General features: G+C 44.9%; 1 protein-coding gene across 2 annotated transcripts in view; it reads left to right on the top strand.

Annotated features, from left to right (window-relative positions):
• Positions 1–17,522, top strand: part of QRSL1 (glutaminyl-tRNA amidotransferase subunit QRSL1) — a 146,748-nt gene that overhangs the window by 80,170 nt on the left and 49,056 nt on the right. For both annotated transcript variants that reach the window (XM_077289629.1, XM_077289631.1), the window contains 3 exons: positions 11,472–11,647; positions 11,725–11,837; positions 15,905–16,097. In XM_077289629.1, the coding sequence (XP_077145744.1) occupies positions 11,472–11,647; positions 11,725–11,837; positions 15,905–16,097 (482 nt within the window). The remainder of the gene's footprint in view (positions 1–11,471; positions 11,648–11,724; positions 11,838–15,904; positions 16,098–17,522) is intronic.

Here is a 17,522-nt window from a genome sequence, read left to right as displayed (position 1 = left end):
ACTGCATAAAGTGTATGAGAACATGATGCGAGGAACCTGATTATGTGGGGGTTTTTTTGTTTTTTTTTTAATAGGCCACACAGGGATAGTTAGGTTAATGCGTTGAGGCGGTAGGCCAATCTGAATGCAAGATGTCAGCCCCCAGTGCCTTTTTTAAACTCCTATAGCACATGAAATCTGTTTCATATGCATTCAAAACTTGGTTATAACAGCATGTTATGCTACATTACATTGATTTATTAATGTTCTACAAACGCGGTACCTTCCCTTTAAGAGCCTGGATGCTGGATAGAGAGAGATGTTCAACTTGTTGCTTCAGTTTCTCCATAGATGTTTTGGTTGGTCTCAGATCAGGAGGCATACTTGACTTTTTGAATCACTTTCACCCCGTTCTTTCTCAGAAATGTAACAGATGTGTGTTTTGTCATGTTGAAAAAGTGTACTTATGTCACAGAAATGGAGTGATGTAGCATCTTCTTTTTCAATAAGAGCGGTAAATCTGTGAATTCATGACGCAATCAATGAAATGTAGATTCCTGACACCAGGAGCACTCATGCAACACCACATAAGCTTAGTGACACAGTCCTGTTTCACTGTAGGCGCTATGCATTTAGAAATATGCATTATGCCTACAGTGTAACATGTTGGTGGGAGTGTCCTTTTGTGTACCTACAAAGTGCTGCTTGTGTCGGGGGGGCTACATTTAGTTGATTGTATCATGAATTCACAGATGTCCTGCTCTATGTTGAAAGAAAAGATGCTACCATCACTCCATGCCTTTGGTAGATGTGCAGCTTTTTCTAACTGCATGATGCCCATATTGAAGCATAACTTCAATTGTGAAGAAAATTAAGCATGATTTGTCTTTTGATCTGCTGTATTAAAGGAGTTGTCCACTACTTTCTATAATGCCCTCACCGATTTACGGTAAACTTTGTTAAAAAAGTATTTTTGTAAATACCTCTTGTTGTCTTCTTTGCCTGTGAGCATCGCTATCGCTGACTGCTCACTCGGCATCACGTGACTCTGGCAACAAGAGAAGAGGTATTTACAAAAATACTTCTTTTTTACAAGGTTTAAATAGGTGGGGCATTGTGGAATGTAGTCGACAACCTCTGTAAGTTTCACTGGCCGTCCGCGTTGTCTATAGGATTCAGCATTACACATTTCTTGGTGCTTCTTAAAAAGAGCTTGAACAGTACATTTTGAAACCCCAGTCTGCTTTGAAATTTTTGCTTGGTACAGACCCTGCCTTTTGTTCATTGATAAAAATAAATCATTCAGTTTCACCACACTTGGAATTATTTTCACATTTTCATGTACACTATGTGTTAAAATGAATGGTGCCATTCAAAAGTACAACTTGTCCCTAAAAACAAGACATTGTATGTCTATGTAGACAGAAAAGTAAAAGCGTTACGACTCTGGGAAGAAGGGGAGGAAAAAACGGAAACGGAAAAAACTAAAATGGGAACCCATCTTGAAGGGGTTCAAACATTTTATCTGTTAAATGGAACCTTTCACCGGGTTTCCTCAATATAACGTACAACCACTATCTTCACCGCCTCATTTATAGCATTCTAGTATGCTGTATGTATTCCCCAATCCAATCTGCATAGCACAAAAAAGACTTATTATACCCCCATGTATTTCAGCCCTGTCTTGTGGACATCTCTGGTCTTGATCTAGCACCTCGTCTCTCATGGCAAAATCCATCCGCCTTCCCTGCCTCATGTCTTCCACACAGTGTCACCTATCACACTTCTGCGCCAGCACAATTCTCTTTGCCTTGCTGAGGACAGAGCAAAGTACTATAATGCACATGTGTGCTGGCTTTACTTCCAGGTCATCGGCACCCTTTGGCCTTTCCCTGTGCATATTCATTAAAAGGTGCTCACCACTTATCTGCCTCTGGCAGAAATTTGCTCCAGTCGTGGACTTGAGTACAGTTCTAAAGTATTGCACCAAAGTAGCGTATGTCACGGCGGTAACTTGCATGCCTCCTCAGCGACACCCTACTCCCCATTCTCACCATACAGCTTCTCCTCTTGTCATGCCTTCTCGCTGAGTTGGCCTCTTGCAGCACTCCTCAGCACTGCTTCATCTGCATGTGGTTTCCATTTGGCTTTAGGGATGATGTGGCCAGTCTCTGCATGAATTTAACACTGCTTTCTCTTGCAGAGATGGGTTTCCCAGTCATATTACGTGCTAGAAGCCTTAATGTTAGGCAACTCCTCCAACCACTACTGGTAATCTTTAGATTTCATGATGCTTTGCATACAGTCAAGGCACCTAATGGCAGAGGCAGCAAAACAGCCCCAAAACATCTTTAAATTTCCACCATATTTGACTGTCGGTACTGTGTCCTTCACTGTGTGACTCCTCTGTCCACAAGACTCATTCCCAGAACGATTTTGGCTTATTCACATACATTTTGGCAGTCTTAACTTTTTTTATGTCTTTGTGTCAGCAGCGGGGTTCTCCTGGATCTCTTGCCATTGTGTTTCATTTCAATCAAATGTTGATGGATAGTTTGTGGTAACAATGATGCACACTGAGCCTAGTACAGTTTGAATTTCTTTGGAACTTGATTGGCGCTGCTTATCCACAATCCGGACCATCCTGAGTTGCAACCTTTCATCAATTTTTCTCTGCCGTACACGTCAAGGGAGATTAATTACAGTGCCATGGGTTGTCAACTGCTTAATTACCGGTATGTTGCGCACCGTGGACAAAGGAACATAAAGATCTTTGGAGATGGACTTGTAACCTTGAGATTGTTATTGTTCAACAAGTTTGGTTCTCAAATCCTCAGACAGTTTTCTTCTCCTCTGTTTGTTCTATATGCTTAGTGTGGCACACACACAATGCAAAGATTGAGTCAACTTATCCCCGTTTGATCTGATTTCAAGTGTGCTTTTCATATAGCCCACACCTGTTACTTGCCACAGGTGAGTGTGAACAAGCGTGAACGAGCATCACATGCTTGAAACAAAGTTGTTTAACCCCAATTTTTGAAAGGTGCTAACAATTTTGTCCAGACCGGTTTTGGGGTTTTGTGTGAAATTATTGCGAATTTGCAATTTCCTGAGAGAAATACTTAATTTCTTGCAGGAGCAATTTCAAGGGTGCCAACACGTTCAGCCATGACTGTATCTCTGTATTCTGTCTCCCGCTATTGACCCAGCCTGCTTTATCCACTCAGTTTGACTTCTTCATTCCGGACGCCTGTTTTTTATTGTGAATACGTGCTACCTGCCCCGACCTCGGACCATCTGACCATGCTCACTCAGTAAAGACTTAGTCATGCCCCTCCAGACAAGACTGGCAGGGGGTCCACACCCACCAATGTTGAACCACGTTCAGGCTATGGATTCTGCTGACAAATCGTAACCCAGGGTCCCCGAATCAAGTGTACAAGTACTGTATGAGGAAGTCTGCTCTCAGCGTGAGTGTCAGTACTGGCTGATGCAGGCCAGCAATGTGATGGCTTCCCAGCTACAGGATATGTCCTCCCTGCCTTCCGCCTCTGCCACATCTGGTCCATCCTCCTTTGGACAGTCAAGCTTTCCGAAGGAACTGCCTAATGCTCTAGTTTCTGTGGAGCTGCTAAGCTCTAGCTTCCACTAATGTCCCACTGCAATGGAGACCCCAAGGAGAACCACAACTTCAGTAATCTATGTCAGATCCAATATACACTCCACACTCACCTCTCTCCTTCTGACCAGACCAAGATAGTGTTTATGGTGTCTCTTCTATCTGGACAAGCCCTGGCTTGAGCAAACTCTATTTGGGAGCGTGGAGGTCCGGAGATCCGCAATGTTGAGAGGTTCTTGGAAATGTTGCTTGTGATTTTTGAGGTTCTAGGCCATCCTCTGTTGCTTCATCCCTGTTGTCTTTAAAGAAGAACATGGATGCCTTTGCCCAGTACGCTTTATGCTTCCATATCTTGGCGGCGGAGCTGGCTTGGAACAAAGAAGACCTGGTGGCGAACATCTGACAGGGTCTGTCTGGGTGAATCAAGAATGAATTGGCTGGCAGAGACCTACCATCCTCTCTGGATGCCCTTATACTCCTGGCCATTAGGATAGGTCTTGGCTTTCATTAGCGATATCCGGAACAAGCTTCAGCGTCTCCTCATGCTACAAGATCACCCAGACTGGCTCCAAACTTCCAGATCCTATGCTAACGCAAGTTACACAACCAGCCACTGAGCCAATTCACTTTTGAGAGAGCCAAACTTTCTGTACAGGAACAGTGGAGGTATTGAGAGAATGTTTATATGGACTGTGGAGGCAAAGGACATTTTGTTCACTAGTGCTCTGTGAGACCGGTAAACTCCAACACCCAGGGTTGGCTGGAGACATGATCCTAGGTGAGAGTAATTGCTCTCCAAAGCTATTGTCTGAAGTTACCTTAACCTGGCAGGGAAGCCCTTTTCCAATGCTGCCCATCAGGATTCTGGCTCCGTGGGCAACTTAATTCATGTGGATCTGGTCTGCCAACTTCAGCTCCCTACACAACAGTTGGATCATCACCTGACTATTGCCTCCATTGAGAGACATTTTCTGGCAGAACATGTTCAATTCCTCTCTCCACCAGTCACGCTGCGCATTGGAGTCCTGCATACTGAGAGGATTTCCTTCTACGTACTACCCAGACCTGTGAATTCTGTTCTTCTGGACCTTACATGGTGTACACATGCCATTTATTGACTGGTCCTTCGGTCAGGTACTTCATTGTGGGACCGCACTGTGCTTCCAACTGCTTACCCAGGGTCACGCCCAATATTTTGCCTCCTTTGCTTTCGAACCTTGCTTCGCTGCCCATCTATTATCATGTCTTTTCTGATGTCTTCTCTGAAAAGAAGGCTGAGATCCTGCCACCCCACAGACCTTAAGACTTTCCCATCTATCTTTTTCCTGGCACTTCACCACCCCAGGAATGGTTGTATCCCCTAACTCAATTTCAGACTCGAGCTATGTCTGACTACATCCAAGAGAATTTAGCCAAGGGATTCATCCATAAGTTCTCTTTTCCTGCCGCTGCCGGCTTCTTCTTTGTGACTAGCGAGGTCTTAGCAAAATCACCATAAAGAACATGTGCCCCCTGGTTTTGATTTCTGAGCCATTTGACAGAATCTGTGGTGCTAAGATCCTCTATAAATTGAATCTGCAAGGGGCTTTCAACTTGATTTGTATCCGTAAGGGCGATGAATAGAAAACTTAATTTAATACCTGTGACAATCACTATGAGTATCTCGTAATGCCCTTCAGACTGTGCAATGCACCTGCCATGTTTCAGGAATTCGTTAATGACATCTTCCGGGATCTCCTCTGTTTCCTTGGTTGTGTATTTAGACTGTATCCTGATATTCTCCCCGGATCTACCTTCTCACAGAAAACACGTCTGTCTAGTTCTGCAGCATCTCCAAGAAAACAATTTATTTGCCAAATTGTCCAAATGGGTCTTTTAAAATACCTCCTTGCCTTTCCTCAGCTACATTGTTTCCAACAAAGGTCTCAAAATGGATACAGAAAAGGTGTCTGCTGTTCTATACTGGACCCATCCTCAAGATATCTGTGTGCCATCCAGCATTTTATGGGTTTTGCCAACTTCTACAGGCAATTTTATCCTGCACTTGTCATCCCTTATGGCACCTATCTGTCTTCCTTAACCAAGAAACGGGCCAATGCCTCAGTCGGCCGTGTCAGCCTTCCAGCATTTGAAAGAGGCATTCAGGAGTGCTTCAGTGCTGCATCACCCCGATCCCAACAAGCAGTTTCTCTTAGAGGTAGATGCCTCATCTATCGGTGCTGGGGCAGTGTGTTACGTCCCCCTGGAAGACTTGAAGTTAGACTGTCATGTCGGGTAATGAATCCTAGTCCTCTTTAACCCCTTCACGACATGGGCTGTACATGTACTGGGCATGTCGTATCCCTCCCTTTGGTGTGGGCTCCGTCTCTGAGCCCACATCTTTCCCGGAAGATATCAGCTGTTTTGAACATCTGACATGTGCCCCTAAGAGCCGCAAGTGGAATCGCGATCCACCCGCGGCTGTTAACCTGTTAAATGCCGCTGTCAATCTCTTAACAGCGGCATTTAATGTGATTGCGCCGGAAGCGCATCAGTAATCACGCCCATCAGCGCCCGTGTCACATGACCGCAGGTCGCTGATGGGTTGGCATGACAACTCGGGGTCTGCAGGAGACCCCTGTGGTTGTCATTGCTGGATTTCTATGAGTGCCGTCGAGCGGTCGGCGTTAATAGCAAGTGAACATTCCGGCTACACACAGGCGATCTGATCATCGCCTGTGTGTAGCAGAGGTGATCAAAAAGTAAAAAAGAAAAAAATGTTTTTAAAAATATTAAAAAAATTATAAAAGTTCAAATCACACCATATTCGCCACATTCAAAATAAAAGAATAAAAAAAAATAATACACCTATTTGGTATTGCCATGTTCAGAATCGCTCCATCTATCAAGATTGTGATGCAGTGACTCCTGTTACAGCTAGGGGCCGCTGCATGTGCTCCTCAGGATATGCATGGAGGCATATCTGTAGTTGTAATGGTTGAACTAGCCACCTCCCACTTATGGGAGTGGCTACAAGTATATAATGTGACCATGTGGGTCACATGGAAGAAAGATGGATGGACCTGAGTAGTCTGTGTGCCAGGTCCTGGAGGGTCTCTGTGTTGGGAGGTCCTGGGAGTAGGACTAGATCCCTGAAGAGCACATGGGGGAGGCCTTGGACCTGGGTGCCTGTGTGTTGGACGGTCCCAGATGGGGATGGACGTCCTGAATAGCACACAGAGAGGACAGGTGTGCAGAGTCCGTGATGGCACTGCGTTTGGGGAAGCTACAGCCCGTCTGAGGATCTGGACTGTCAGGTGGCCTGGTGAGCAAGGCATGGCCGGGGATGGTGAACCCAGTTCGGCAGCTTCCCTGAGAGAGTACTGACAGGAGTCAGCGTTTGGCAAGGCATTGCCCGGGACGGTGATCCCAGTTCGGCAGCTTCACTGAGAGAGTACTGACAGGAGTCAGCGTATGGAGCAGGAGCTCCTAGAAGGTAACCCAGCATATGGGGAACCGTGCAGTCGCCCATGGTAACAGGACGGAATAAGGTCCAGCATGATTAGAGACTGCAACCATAGTGTCGTATGTTGGTGCTTGTTGTGCGCCATGGACATTAATGAACTGTATGGCGTGCGGTCACCCACGATAACTGGACACAGAGGTTCGGCGTGTTTTAGTGACCGCGTTTCAAAGCCGTATACTATGATGTGAAGATTGATGTAAAGACTGTTTGCTTGTCGTTCATATTTCTGTGGCTTATGACTTCATAATAAACCACATGGACTGTTAAAGTGAAAACCCGTGCCTGACTACGTTAATCCGCTGCCAAATGAGTGTCCCCCATTACACTCAGTAAGTGCAATCTTACAAGATATAAAAAGAATCATTCTGATCTGTAAATGGTGTAGCGAAAAAGTCTAAATGCCAGAATTACGTTTTATTGGTCACCGCAATATGGCATCAGAATGCAATAACGGGCGAAAAAAATATTGAATCAACACCAAAATGGTATAATTAAAATTGTCAGCTAGGCACGCAAAAAATAAGCCCTCACCCAGCCCCAGATCACGAAAAACGGAAACCCTACGGGTCTTGGAAAATGACACATTTTTTATATACACTGCTCAAAAAAATAAAGGGAACACTAAAATCCCACATCCTAGATATCACTGAATGAAATATTCCAGATGTAAATCTTTGTTCATTACATAGTGGAATGTGTTGACAACAATAAAACCTAAAAATGATCAACGTAAATCACAAGTAATATCCCACGGAGGTCTGAAGTTGGAATGATACTCAAATCAAAGTGGAAAATGAAGATACAGGCTGATTCAACTTCAGTGGAAATGGCTCAAGACAAGGAAACGATGCTCAGTAGTGTGTGTGGCCTCCACGTGCCTGTATTACCTCCCTACAATGCCTGGGCATGCTCCTGATGAGACGGCGGATGGTCTCCTGAGGGATCTCCTCCCAGACCTGGACTAAAGCATCCGCCAACTCCTGGACAGTCTGTGGTGTAACATGACATTGGTGTATGGTGCGAGACATGATGTCCCAGATGTGTTGTATCGGATTCAGGTCTGGGGAACGAACAGGCCAGTCCATAGCTTCAATCCATTCATCTTGCAAGAACTGCTGACACACTCCAGCCACATGAGGTCTGACATTGTCCTGCATTAGGAGGAACCCAGGGCCAACCACACTAGCATATGGTCTCACAAGGGGTCTGAGGATCTCATCTCTGTACCTAATGGCAGTCAGGCTACCTTTGCCTAGCACATGGAGGGCTGTGCGACCCTACGAAGAAATGCCACCCCACACCATTACTGACCCACTGCCAAACCTGTCATGGTGAAGGATGTTGCAGGCAGCAGATCGCTCTCCACGGCATCTCCAGACTCTGTCACATGTGCTCAGTGTGAACCTGCTTTCATCTGTGAAGAGCACAGGGCGCCAGTGGCGAATTTACCAATCCTGGTGTTCTGTGGCAAATGCCAAGTGTCCTGCACGGTGTTGGGCTGTGAGCACAACCCCCATCTGTGGACGTCGGGCACTCAGACCATCCTCATGGAGTCGGTTTCTAACCATTTGTTCAGACACATGCACATGTTTGGCCTGCTGGAGGTCATTTTGCATGGCTCTGGCAGTGCTCCTCCTGTTTCTCCTTGCACAAAGGCTGAGGTAGCGGTCCTGCTGCTGGGTTGTTGCCCTCCTACTGCCCCTCCACATCTCCTGGTGTACTGACCTGTCTCCTGGTAGCACCTCCAGCCTCTGGGCACTACACTGACAGACACCGCAAACCTTCTTGCCACAGCTCGCATTGATGTGCCATCCTGGATGAGTTGCACTACCTGAGGCACTTGTGTGGGTTGTAGAGTCCGTCTCATGCTACCACGAGTGTGAAAGCACAACCAACATTCGAAGTTGACCAAAACATCAGCCAGAAAGCATTGGTACTGAGATGTGGTCTGTGGTCCCCACCTGCAGAACCATTCCTTTATTCAATATTCCTTGATAACTGCCGATAATTTCCATCTGTTTATTCTATTTGCACAACAGCATGTGAAATTGATTGTCAAACAGTGTTGCTTCCTAAGTGGACAGTTTGATTTCACAGAAGTTTGATTTACTTGGAGTTATATTCTGTTGTTTGTGTTCCCCTTATTTCTTTGAACAGTGTGTGTGTGTGTGTGCGTGTGTGTGTGTGTGTGTGTGTTTATATATAAATATATATATATATATATATATATATATATACTGTGTGTGTGTGTGTATATATATATGATATATATACAGTTAAGTCCATATATATTTGGACAGAGACATTTTTCTAATTTTGGTTATAGACATTACCACAATGACTTTTAAACAAAACAATTCAGATGCAGTTGAAGTTCAGATTTTCAGCTTTCATTTGAGGGTATCCACATTAAAATTGGATGAAGGGTTTAGGAGTTTCTGCTCCTTAACATGTGCCACCTACTGTGTTCAACTCATGGCAAATTTACGGATCCCAAATGCCTTTCATGTTTCGCTCCTGAAGCCAGTGGTCTTGAGTCGCTTCTCAAAGCTTCAAGCTACTTTCACTGCCACTGTTCCTGATGGTCCCTCGATTGTCTTCGAGGTGATCTTGAATACAAAAAAGGTTTCGGGGAGGACCTTCTGTCTGGTGGACTGTAAGGGCTTTGGACCTGAGGAAAGATCCTAAGAACCTGTGGAGAATATATGTGGCCCTGTCATCTTGGAGAGGTTTCTCCGTCTGACTGACCAAGAAAGAGTGCCTGGGGAGTTCTGTCACAGCGGTAACACGTATACCTCCTCAGCACTGCCCTACTCAATGTGGTCACCATGTGGGTTCTCCTCGTGTCAGGATGTCTTGCTGCGTTTGCTTCTTGTAGCACTGCTGCATCTGCATGTGGTTTCTATTTGGCTTTAGTGGGACGTGGCCAGATTCTGCAGAAATTCAACCCTGCTGTGTTCTGAAGAGATTATGTATCCAATCCTATTCTGTGCCAGCAAGGTCAATATTAGGCAGCTCCTCCCACCACTCCTTGCCCGAACATTTGTTCCTAGCGTGCTAGCATCCGTTAATACATATCTTCGTATTCTGTCCTGTCTCTCGTTATCGATCCGGGCTGCTTACTGCTTACCCATTCAGTCTGACTTCTCCATCATTGCCTCCGGCTTCGTAGTTTGAACCTGTGTTGCCTCCCTTACACACACACACACACACACACACACACACACACACACACACACACACACACACACACACACACACACACTGTAGAGGACATACCAGTTTGTCTTCTGTATCTTCCTCTTCAGTTCCTTTAGACTCCCACAGTGTAAAGGACCTTTGGTGAGATAATGTCACGTGACATGATGTAAACAAAAAATGTCTTGCTGCAGTTTCAATCTTGGAAACGAAAACTACAGTGATAAATCAGAATTAACGTTATCTGTGCAGTTTCTGCTTCAAACTTTGGGTGCTCTTATGACAGAGGGGGCCCTGGAAAATTGGCCTTTTTACTCCCCTAACAAGTGCCGTCCTGACTGTAGCCTGTTAAATAATAAACACAATAATTTTTGGTCACTTCTGCCTGAAATTCTTTTACTTAATTTGGTCTCACGTCAATAGAGAAGCTCTTCCTCTTCTGGTGTGCTTTTTTGATGAGATGTCTCTGCTGATATCACGCTGATTGACAGCCGGCTTTCCACTGCCTAACTGCGGAGAACCAGCCATCAATCAGCATGACATTGGCAGTGACACCCCGTTGACAGAGCAGAGAGGAAGAGAAAAAGCTACTCTGTCAATTTAATGTCATCGGAAGCCACAGGAGTGGTCTGTGACCACTCTGAGCTGGCGTAGAGTGGCCCTTGGTAGAACAGATAGGTAGCTGGCAACTCCCTGTCTGCTTATTTTTCCAATTTTCCCAATTGGGCTTCTAACTTACAAAGTGCTATATAACCTCTTTTTAACTTGTTGTTATGCCTTATAAAATGGCTATCCCCACATGTGCTGCAGCGGGGACTGGAACATATTACTCAAGCCCTCGCGATACTTGGATAACACCCGAGCCTGCTAGGATAGCGCTATAGTCAAGCACTTTCGCTCATCACTATGCCCATCCATTAACGCCCTGTTATAATATCCATGCATACAATACAAGAGGAAATTGTACATCTTTATTATAGCTGTTCCCAGGGGAGTTCAAAATAAATAGCTACAACATGTACAAAAGTAAACAAACACTTCTCTACAGACTTATATATTTCCCTTTTAATTTTAATTAATTAAATTTGATGTGTTTTTTTTAGTATAAATGGTTTTTGTTATTTTAATATACAGAAAAAATGACCTTTAAACTTCATGATTATTAAACAGGGCACTGGGATCTGACACAGGAGGATCAACTCGGAATCCAGCATCTCACTGTGGTATAGTGGGCTTGAAACCAACATATGGACTTGTGTCCCGCCATGGACTTATTCCTTTGGTAAATTCTATGGATGTACCTGGCATTTTAGCTAGATGTGTGGATGATGCTGCAGCTGTACTAGGTAATATAACTACATATGTAACTGCAAACTACACGTGTTACTTTTACTCCAGATTAACAAACATCTTCTCCTTGTAGGGGTTCTTGCTGGTCATGATCCACAAGACTCAACAACAATCCAAGATCACTTCCAGCCATTCACTCTTCCTGATATAATTGATGTGACTAAGCTTTGTGTAGGAATTCCAAAGGTAATACCCATCTCCTGAATGCCAACCTAGTTCTCCGCAACCATCCAGATGGTCTTTGCAGTAGCTTAGTTACAAAGATGTGTTTGAATGTGGAATTTCTGCCTTATATGTATCTATCGTGGACACCTGAATTTGCTTGTTCTATAAATACTGATATATTCTTTCAAAAAAAAAAATGGAGAGAAAAACTGAAAAACACACAAGATTGTAAGAAAGCTTTATAGGACAAGGTTAAAACTTTACACTGGGGGTCCTGATTACGCAAACCTGGCTAGCTATTTCTAGGGCCAGACTCTTGTGTTCAATTGTTTGTTAGTTAGGCTACGTTCACATTTGCGGTCTGCGCCGCAGCGTCGCCGCATGCGTCATGCGCCCCTATATTTAACATGGGGGCGCATGGACATGCATCGCACTTGCGTTTTGCGCCGCATGCGTCCGGGCGCAGAGGACGCAGCAAGTTGCATTTTTGCTGCGTCCAAAATCAATTAAAAAAAGGACGCATGCGGCGCAAAACGCAGCGTTGTGCATGCGTTTTGCTGCGTTTTTGTTTGCGTCGTGCGCTGCGGCGCCGACGCTGCGGCGCACAACGCAAATGTGAACGTAGCCTTAGTCAGCTAGGGGAGCTGTGTGGGTTGTGTTGGAGCAGGAGTGAGACAAGCCAGAATCTGAGAGGAGACTGCAGAGGTCATGTGCAACAAATTGCAAGTACAACTGGTTACTATGGACAAAAGCCAATTTGTGTGCTGGGAAAAGGCTGTGTTTCATTTTAAAGAACTGTGCAAGTTTATGGAGTTCAATAAAGTTCACATTGTTTTGACACAAGAACGCGGTGCCTGTGTGAAGTCTAGTGTCTACCTGAAGGCGTGAGTCTTTCAATTGGTGGAGAATGTGAGCCTAGTCCCAAAGAACACAGGGGATTACAGTTGAAAGCCGAGCATCCTGGGTAAAGACATCTACAGCTTTGCGAACAGAGTTTGAAAGCATGGAGGAGCTTGTTAAGCAATTGGTTCTGGTGCAACATCAAATACTACAGCAGCAGCAACAGTTTCAGCAGCAGATGGCTCTCCTGACCAAAGCTATCCGGGCCAAGGAGACTGCACTTTCTGCACTTTCTGACCTGGCAGTCCCGGCACAATGGGTGCACCTCTGGCACTACCAAACAGGGAAGCCTCCTCGGTCCCAGATGTTCAACCTGTTACACCTGGTGCGAACATGGCTGCAGCCTAGGACCTACACTCTGGCACAGATGGGGGAAAGAATGGTAGTGGACCAATTTATCCACTCACTAACTAGGTCCATGCAATGCTGGGTTTCCCAATGAGATCCCCAGAATACAGATGACCTGGAAAGATACTTAGCAGTGGAGTACACCCTGAGCAGTCATACAGCCTGAGGTCACATTTTTAGGACACACAGAAGAAGGGACCTGAAACCACGTCTGAGGGGCACCAAAAGACTAGTAGGGGTCAGATTTGGGTTCAAGGAGTACATCTCGTACCTTCAGTCTATTAGAAGTGTTGTGCCCCAGGTCATATATCAGCCCATCGTCTGCTGGTATCAGAACCCATGGGATTCTTATATTTTGGACATCCCACATGCAGTGACGTAATCCACCCTGGTAAAGGTTCTAGGCTGTGCTAGGTGAACATTGTTACTGTGACTAAACTTTTGGGCTCAGGGAGTTCGGTGACCCTAGTAAAAGCTACACCTTCCATGTGCTAGTCCCTGGGAAGGAGGTGGTAAGGTGTATCCATGAAGATGCCAAGAACTATCCCATGGCCCAGGTCAACATACACACAGACACTGGTTCCATGTCTGAAAAAGTAAGAGTGGTCAAAGACTTTTTGCATGCTATTGTTATTTGACGTAACTATCTGTTGTTCTGAGATTTGTGGGCTGAAGCTGTAGGGCCCAGTAGTCCAGTTAGCCGCCAGGAGTCGGCTAACAAGGTCACATGACGTCAATAGTGAATTACCTTTCAATGGGCTAGCTAGAAAGGGGGCTTTGGATCATTCCCTGATGCCAATGTCCCTGACCAGGACTCCCAAATTTGGGCTGCTCAGCTCTGACTTATTGGTAAGGTACTCTGGAAAATGTAAGTGTATGAAATGTTGTTCCCTGGGATCTGTTATGTCGAGGGACCACAGTGAGAGGCTAGGTAAAAGAGTACCTCCTCAAGGCACGATCCAGGGAGAATAATCGGTTGGCTCGAGTAAAACAGTTTAAGCCTGGGGATCAGGTGCTTGTGTTAGTGCCCACAGTTGAGAATAAGTTCCTTATCAAGTGGCATATAGTGGCCCTTGAGGTGGTGGAGGTGAGAGATCAACTATAAAGTACACCGACCAGAGAAAAGAAAACCCTTCCGATATATTATGGAAACGTGTTAAAACCCTGGAAGAATAGGGACCCACTCGAAATCCCTTGCTGGTTGGCACAGTCAGAAATCAACATTGTGGGTGTCAAAGTAGTAGGAAATTTGGCAGCTTCACATAAACAGCACTGGCGGAAATTGGTACACACGAACAGGAGCAGGTTCTCGGAGTTACCAGGTCCAAGCATTCCAAAACGGTGTTTTTAGGACATTAGACTGATGCTATGTAGCCACTGGGGGTTGGCAGACCATGCCCAGCCTCCAACTTTGGGCAGAGGGAAGGGTATGTAGGAAAGCCAGATAGGACAAGGTTAAAACCTAGTCCCAATTACGTGCACCTAGTTATCTGTGTCTACAGGCAGGCCCTGTGTTTGTTGGTTGGTTAGTCAGCTAGGGGAGCTGAACAGTGAGGGTTGTGTAGGTGCAGGAGATAGACAAGCCAGAATCTCTCTGAGAGGAGACTGCACAGGTTGTGTGCACCAAACTGTAAGTATCACTGGTTGCAATCGACAATAGCCATTTTGTGTGCTGGGAAAAGGCTGTGTTTCATTTAAAAAACTGCACGTTTATGGAGTTTAAAAAATCTCACATTGTTTTGACACGAGAATCTGGTGACTGGTTGAACTTTAGTGCCTTAGAGCGTGAATCCCTACAAGTTGTAGCCTTAGCAGGGATACCAGTAGCACTGTGACTTATGAGGTTATTTCTTGATGCCTGTGTCACCTGCTGGTATGGCATACCATCGCGAAAGGTCTGTAAAGCAAGTCTTTTAGGTGCCCACCTGAGCTGCTCCACTGCATCAGCTAATGTTGAATTGAGTCTTGTATATGTTTTATGTTAGTATACTTGATTTTTTTTCTACCTTTTGGACAACCAGCTTAAAAAAAAAAAAAAAAAACTAAACCAGTTTGCTAAAGCTTTTAAAACTGTTGACAAAAGTACATCACCCTATACAACCTCTGGAACACAATTTTTGTTTGAGAGGTTGTTCTGACAAGTAAAAGTCTATATAGAATAAAGCTGCATTTACACTGAAATAGAACCATGAACCAGCTTTCTTAAAATCCCTTGTTTCATGATGATCTGCCAGTGTATCAGGCTGCTCATCACCCGCTGATCGAGCAAAACAGTTGTTTAGTGGGTGAAATTATTTGTTGCGCAGCATAAAAGATCATCGTTCTCATTGGCGCATCGTTTTGTGCAAATGTAAAGGAATTGCACTGCCGAGAACAATGGCAGCCTCTGCACACTCAGCATCGTTGACTGCAGTCAGCCTGTGTTCTCAGACTGTTAAATGGCCAATAATGGGTAAACGTACACTAATTGGTGATCGTTTACTGCCCTTGGTTGGTCCATACAAATGAACTCAAAGGGTCAGTACCACAATTATCCACTTTGTGTCTATACTGTACCTTATTTTTTCTTAATGTGTTTCTTTCCTCCCAAATTTTGAGAGATATAGTAGTGCGAAAAGTTTAATTGCAAGCTGTATTATGGAGAAATAATCCCCCAAAGTCCTGAATCTACTCTATAGAGCGCTTTTACAAGTTCATGAACGCTAAGAAGCAGAGCATTAAAGAAAACGGCATGTTTCATTTTTTGGTGTTTTTGCATCTATATCAGTCTAAATGAGTTATTGTTTTGCAATCTGGAACTTTTCTGTGTGTTTTTTTTATCTTTGTTTTTTTTTTTAAAGGAATATCATGCCCCAGGATTATCTACAGAAATACTCTCTCTCTGGACAAAAGCAGCAGATATGTTGGAAAATGCTGGAGCCAGAGTGGTTGAGGTTTCAATGCCTCACACACGCTATTCTATTGTTTGCTACCATGTCTTGTGTACAGCTGAAGTCGCTTCAAATATGGCTCGATTTGATGGACTGGAATATGGTAAATATTAGTTCATTTCACAATAACAAGGTTATAGAATTGGTACTTGTAACTTCTGACATGCTTTACTGTCATATTTACATCTGTTTAACCCCTTCCCGACATTTGCAGTACATGTACGTCATGATCGGGAAGGACTTCCTGCCCGGGAAGGACTTCCTGACCGTTGCAGTACATGTACATCATGTCAATCATGCAACCACCGCAACTAATTGCGCGGCGATCGCATGATAGTCCCTTTTGTTTCTCAAATCAGGGAACATCATGCCTTTGTCCAGGGGTGGCGATGCCCCCCTCCACCCTCCGCAACTACGATCGCTATGATTGGCTGTTCAATGCTGAATAGCCAATCGCAGCGTTTCTCAGTGTTTCAGGCAAATAGATTGCCTGAAACACTGATGTCCAGCCTAGGATCGGTGCTGTAAGGGCACTGATCATAGGCTGATGTGTGGCAACCACGGCGTCACCAGGGCCAGCTCTGATTGGTGCGATTGACTATATCACACCAATCAGAGCGCACAGATGCACTGTGACCTGTAAGTTACAGCCTTGTACATCCTCAGTCTAGCTTCGGATTTGTACAGGGCAGTCACTCTGTCCGTCCGTGTGCCGTGCTGATGCCACAGAACCCAGTGCCATCACCGAGATCGTTGCAACTTGCCTATGTTCCTGCTGATCCCCGTGAAGAAGAAAAAATAATTTCTGATTCCTCTCTGATCCTTGCCTGATCTTTCCCTAATCACCCTCTCCCCCCTTCCATCCCTTAGTCTCCCACAACTCCTCCCCACCCCTGTGCTCTTTTGTGGCAAGGACTTTTTTTGTCCCTGTGTGTTTTTTTTTTTTGTCCCCTTTTTGCAACACATCTGTGCGTGCGTTCTACAGCCATCGAGCGCTGGTCGGTGACTAACATCACTGACCTGGCCTCCGATTGTTTTTTGTTTTTGTGAAAAAAGAATCAAGTAAAAAATCATTTAGATAGTTAATAGGATTACATAAAAATATACTCAATTCAGTAAAAATATGCTGTAGTAATCGTCATCTAGTACAGTATTTTTTACTGAATTGAGTTAGGGTACCGTCACACAGTGGCATTTTTATCGCTACGACAACACGATTCGTGACGTTCTAGCGATATCGTTACGATCTCGCAATGTCTGACACGCTACTGTGATCAGGCACCCAGCTGAGAATCGTACGTCGTAGCACATCGTTTGAAACTTTCTTTCGTCGCTGGATCTCCCGCTGTCATCGCTGGATCGTTGTGTGTGACAGCGATCCAGCGATGCGTTCGCTGGTAACCAGGGTAAACATCGGGTTACTAAGCGCAGGGCTGCGCTTAGTAACCCGATGTTTACCGTGGTTACCAGCGTAAAAGTAAAAAAAACAAACAGTACATACACACCATCTGATGTCCGTCAGGTCCCT

This window comes from Ranitomeya variabilis, chromosome 2 (assembly GCF_051348905.1).
Source record: "Ranitomeya variabilis isolate aRanVar5 chromosome 2, aRanVar5.hap1, whole genome shotgun sequence".
In the NCBI taxonomy this organism is placed as follows: Eukaryota; Metazoa; Chordata; class Amphibia; order Anura; family Dendrobatidae; genus Ranitomeya; species Ranitomeya variabilis.
Note: the sequence above shows the minus strand (reverse complement) of the source record. Positions and strands in the feature narration are given on the sequence as shown.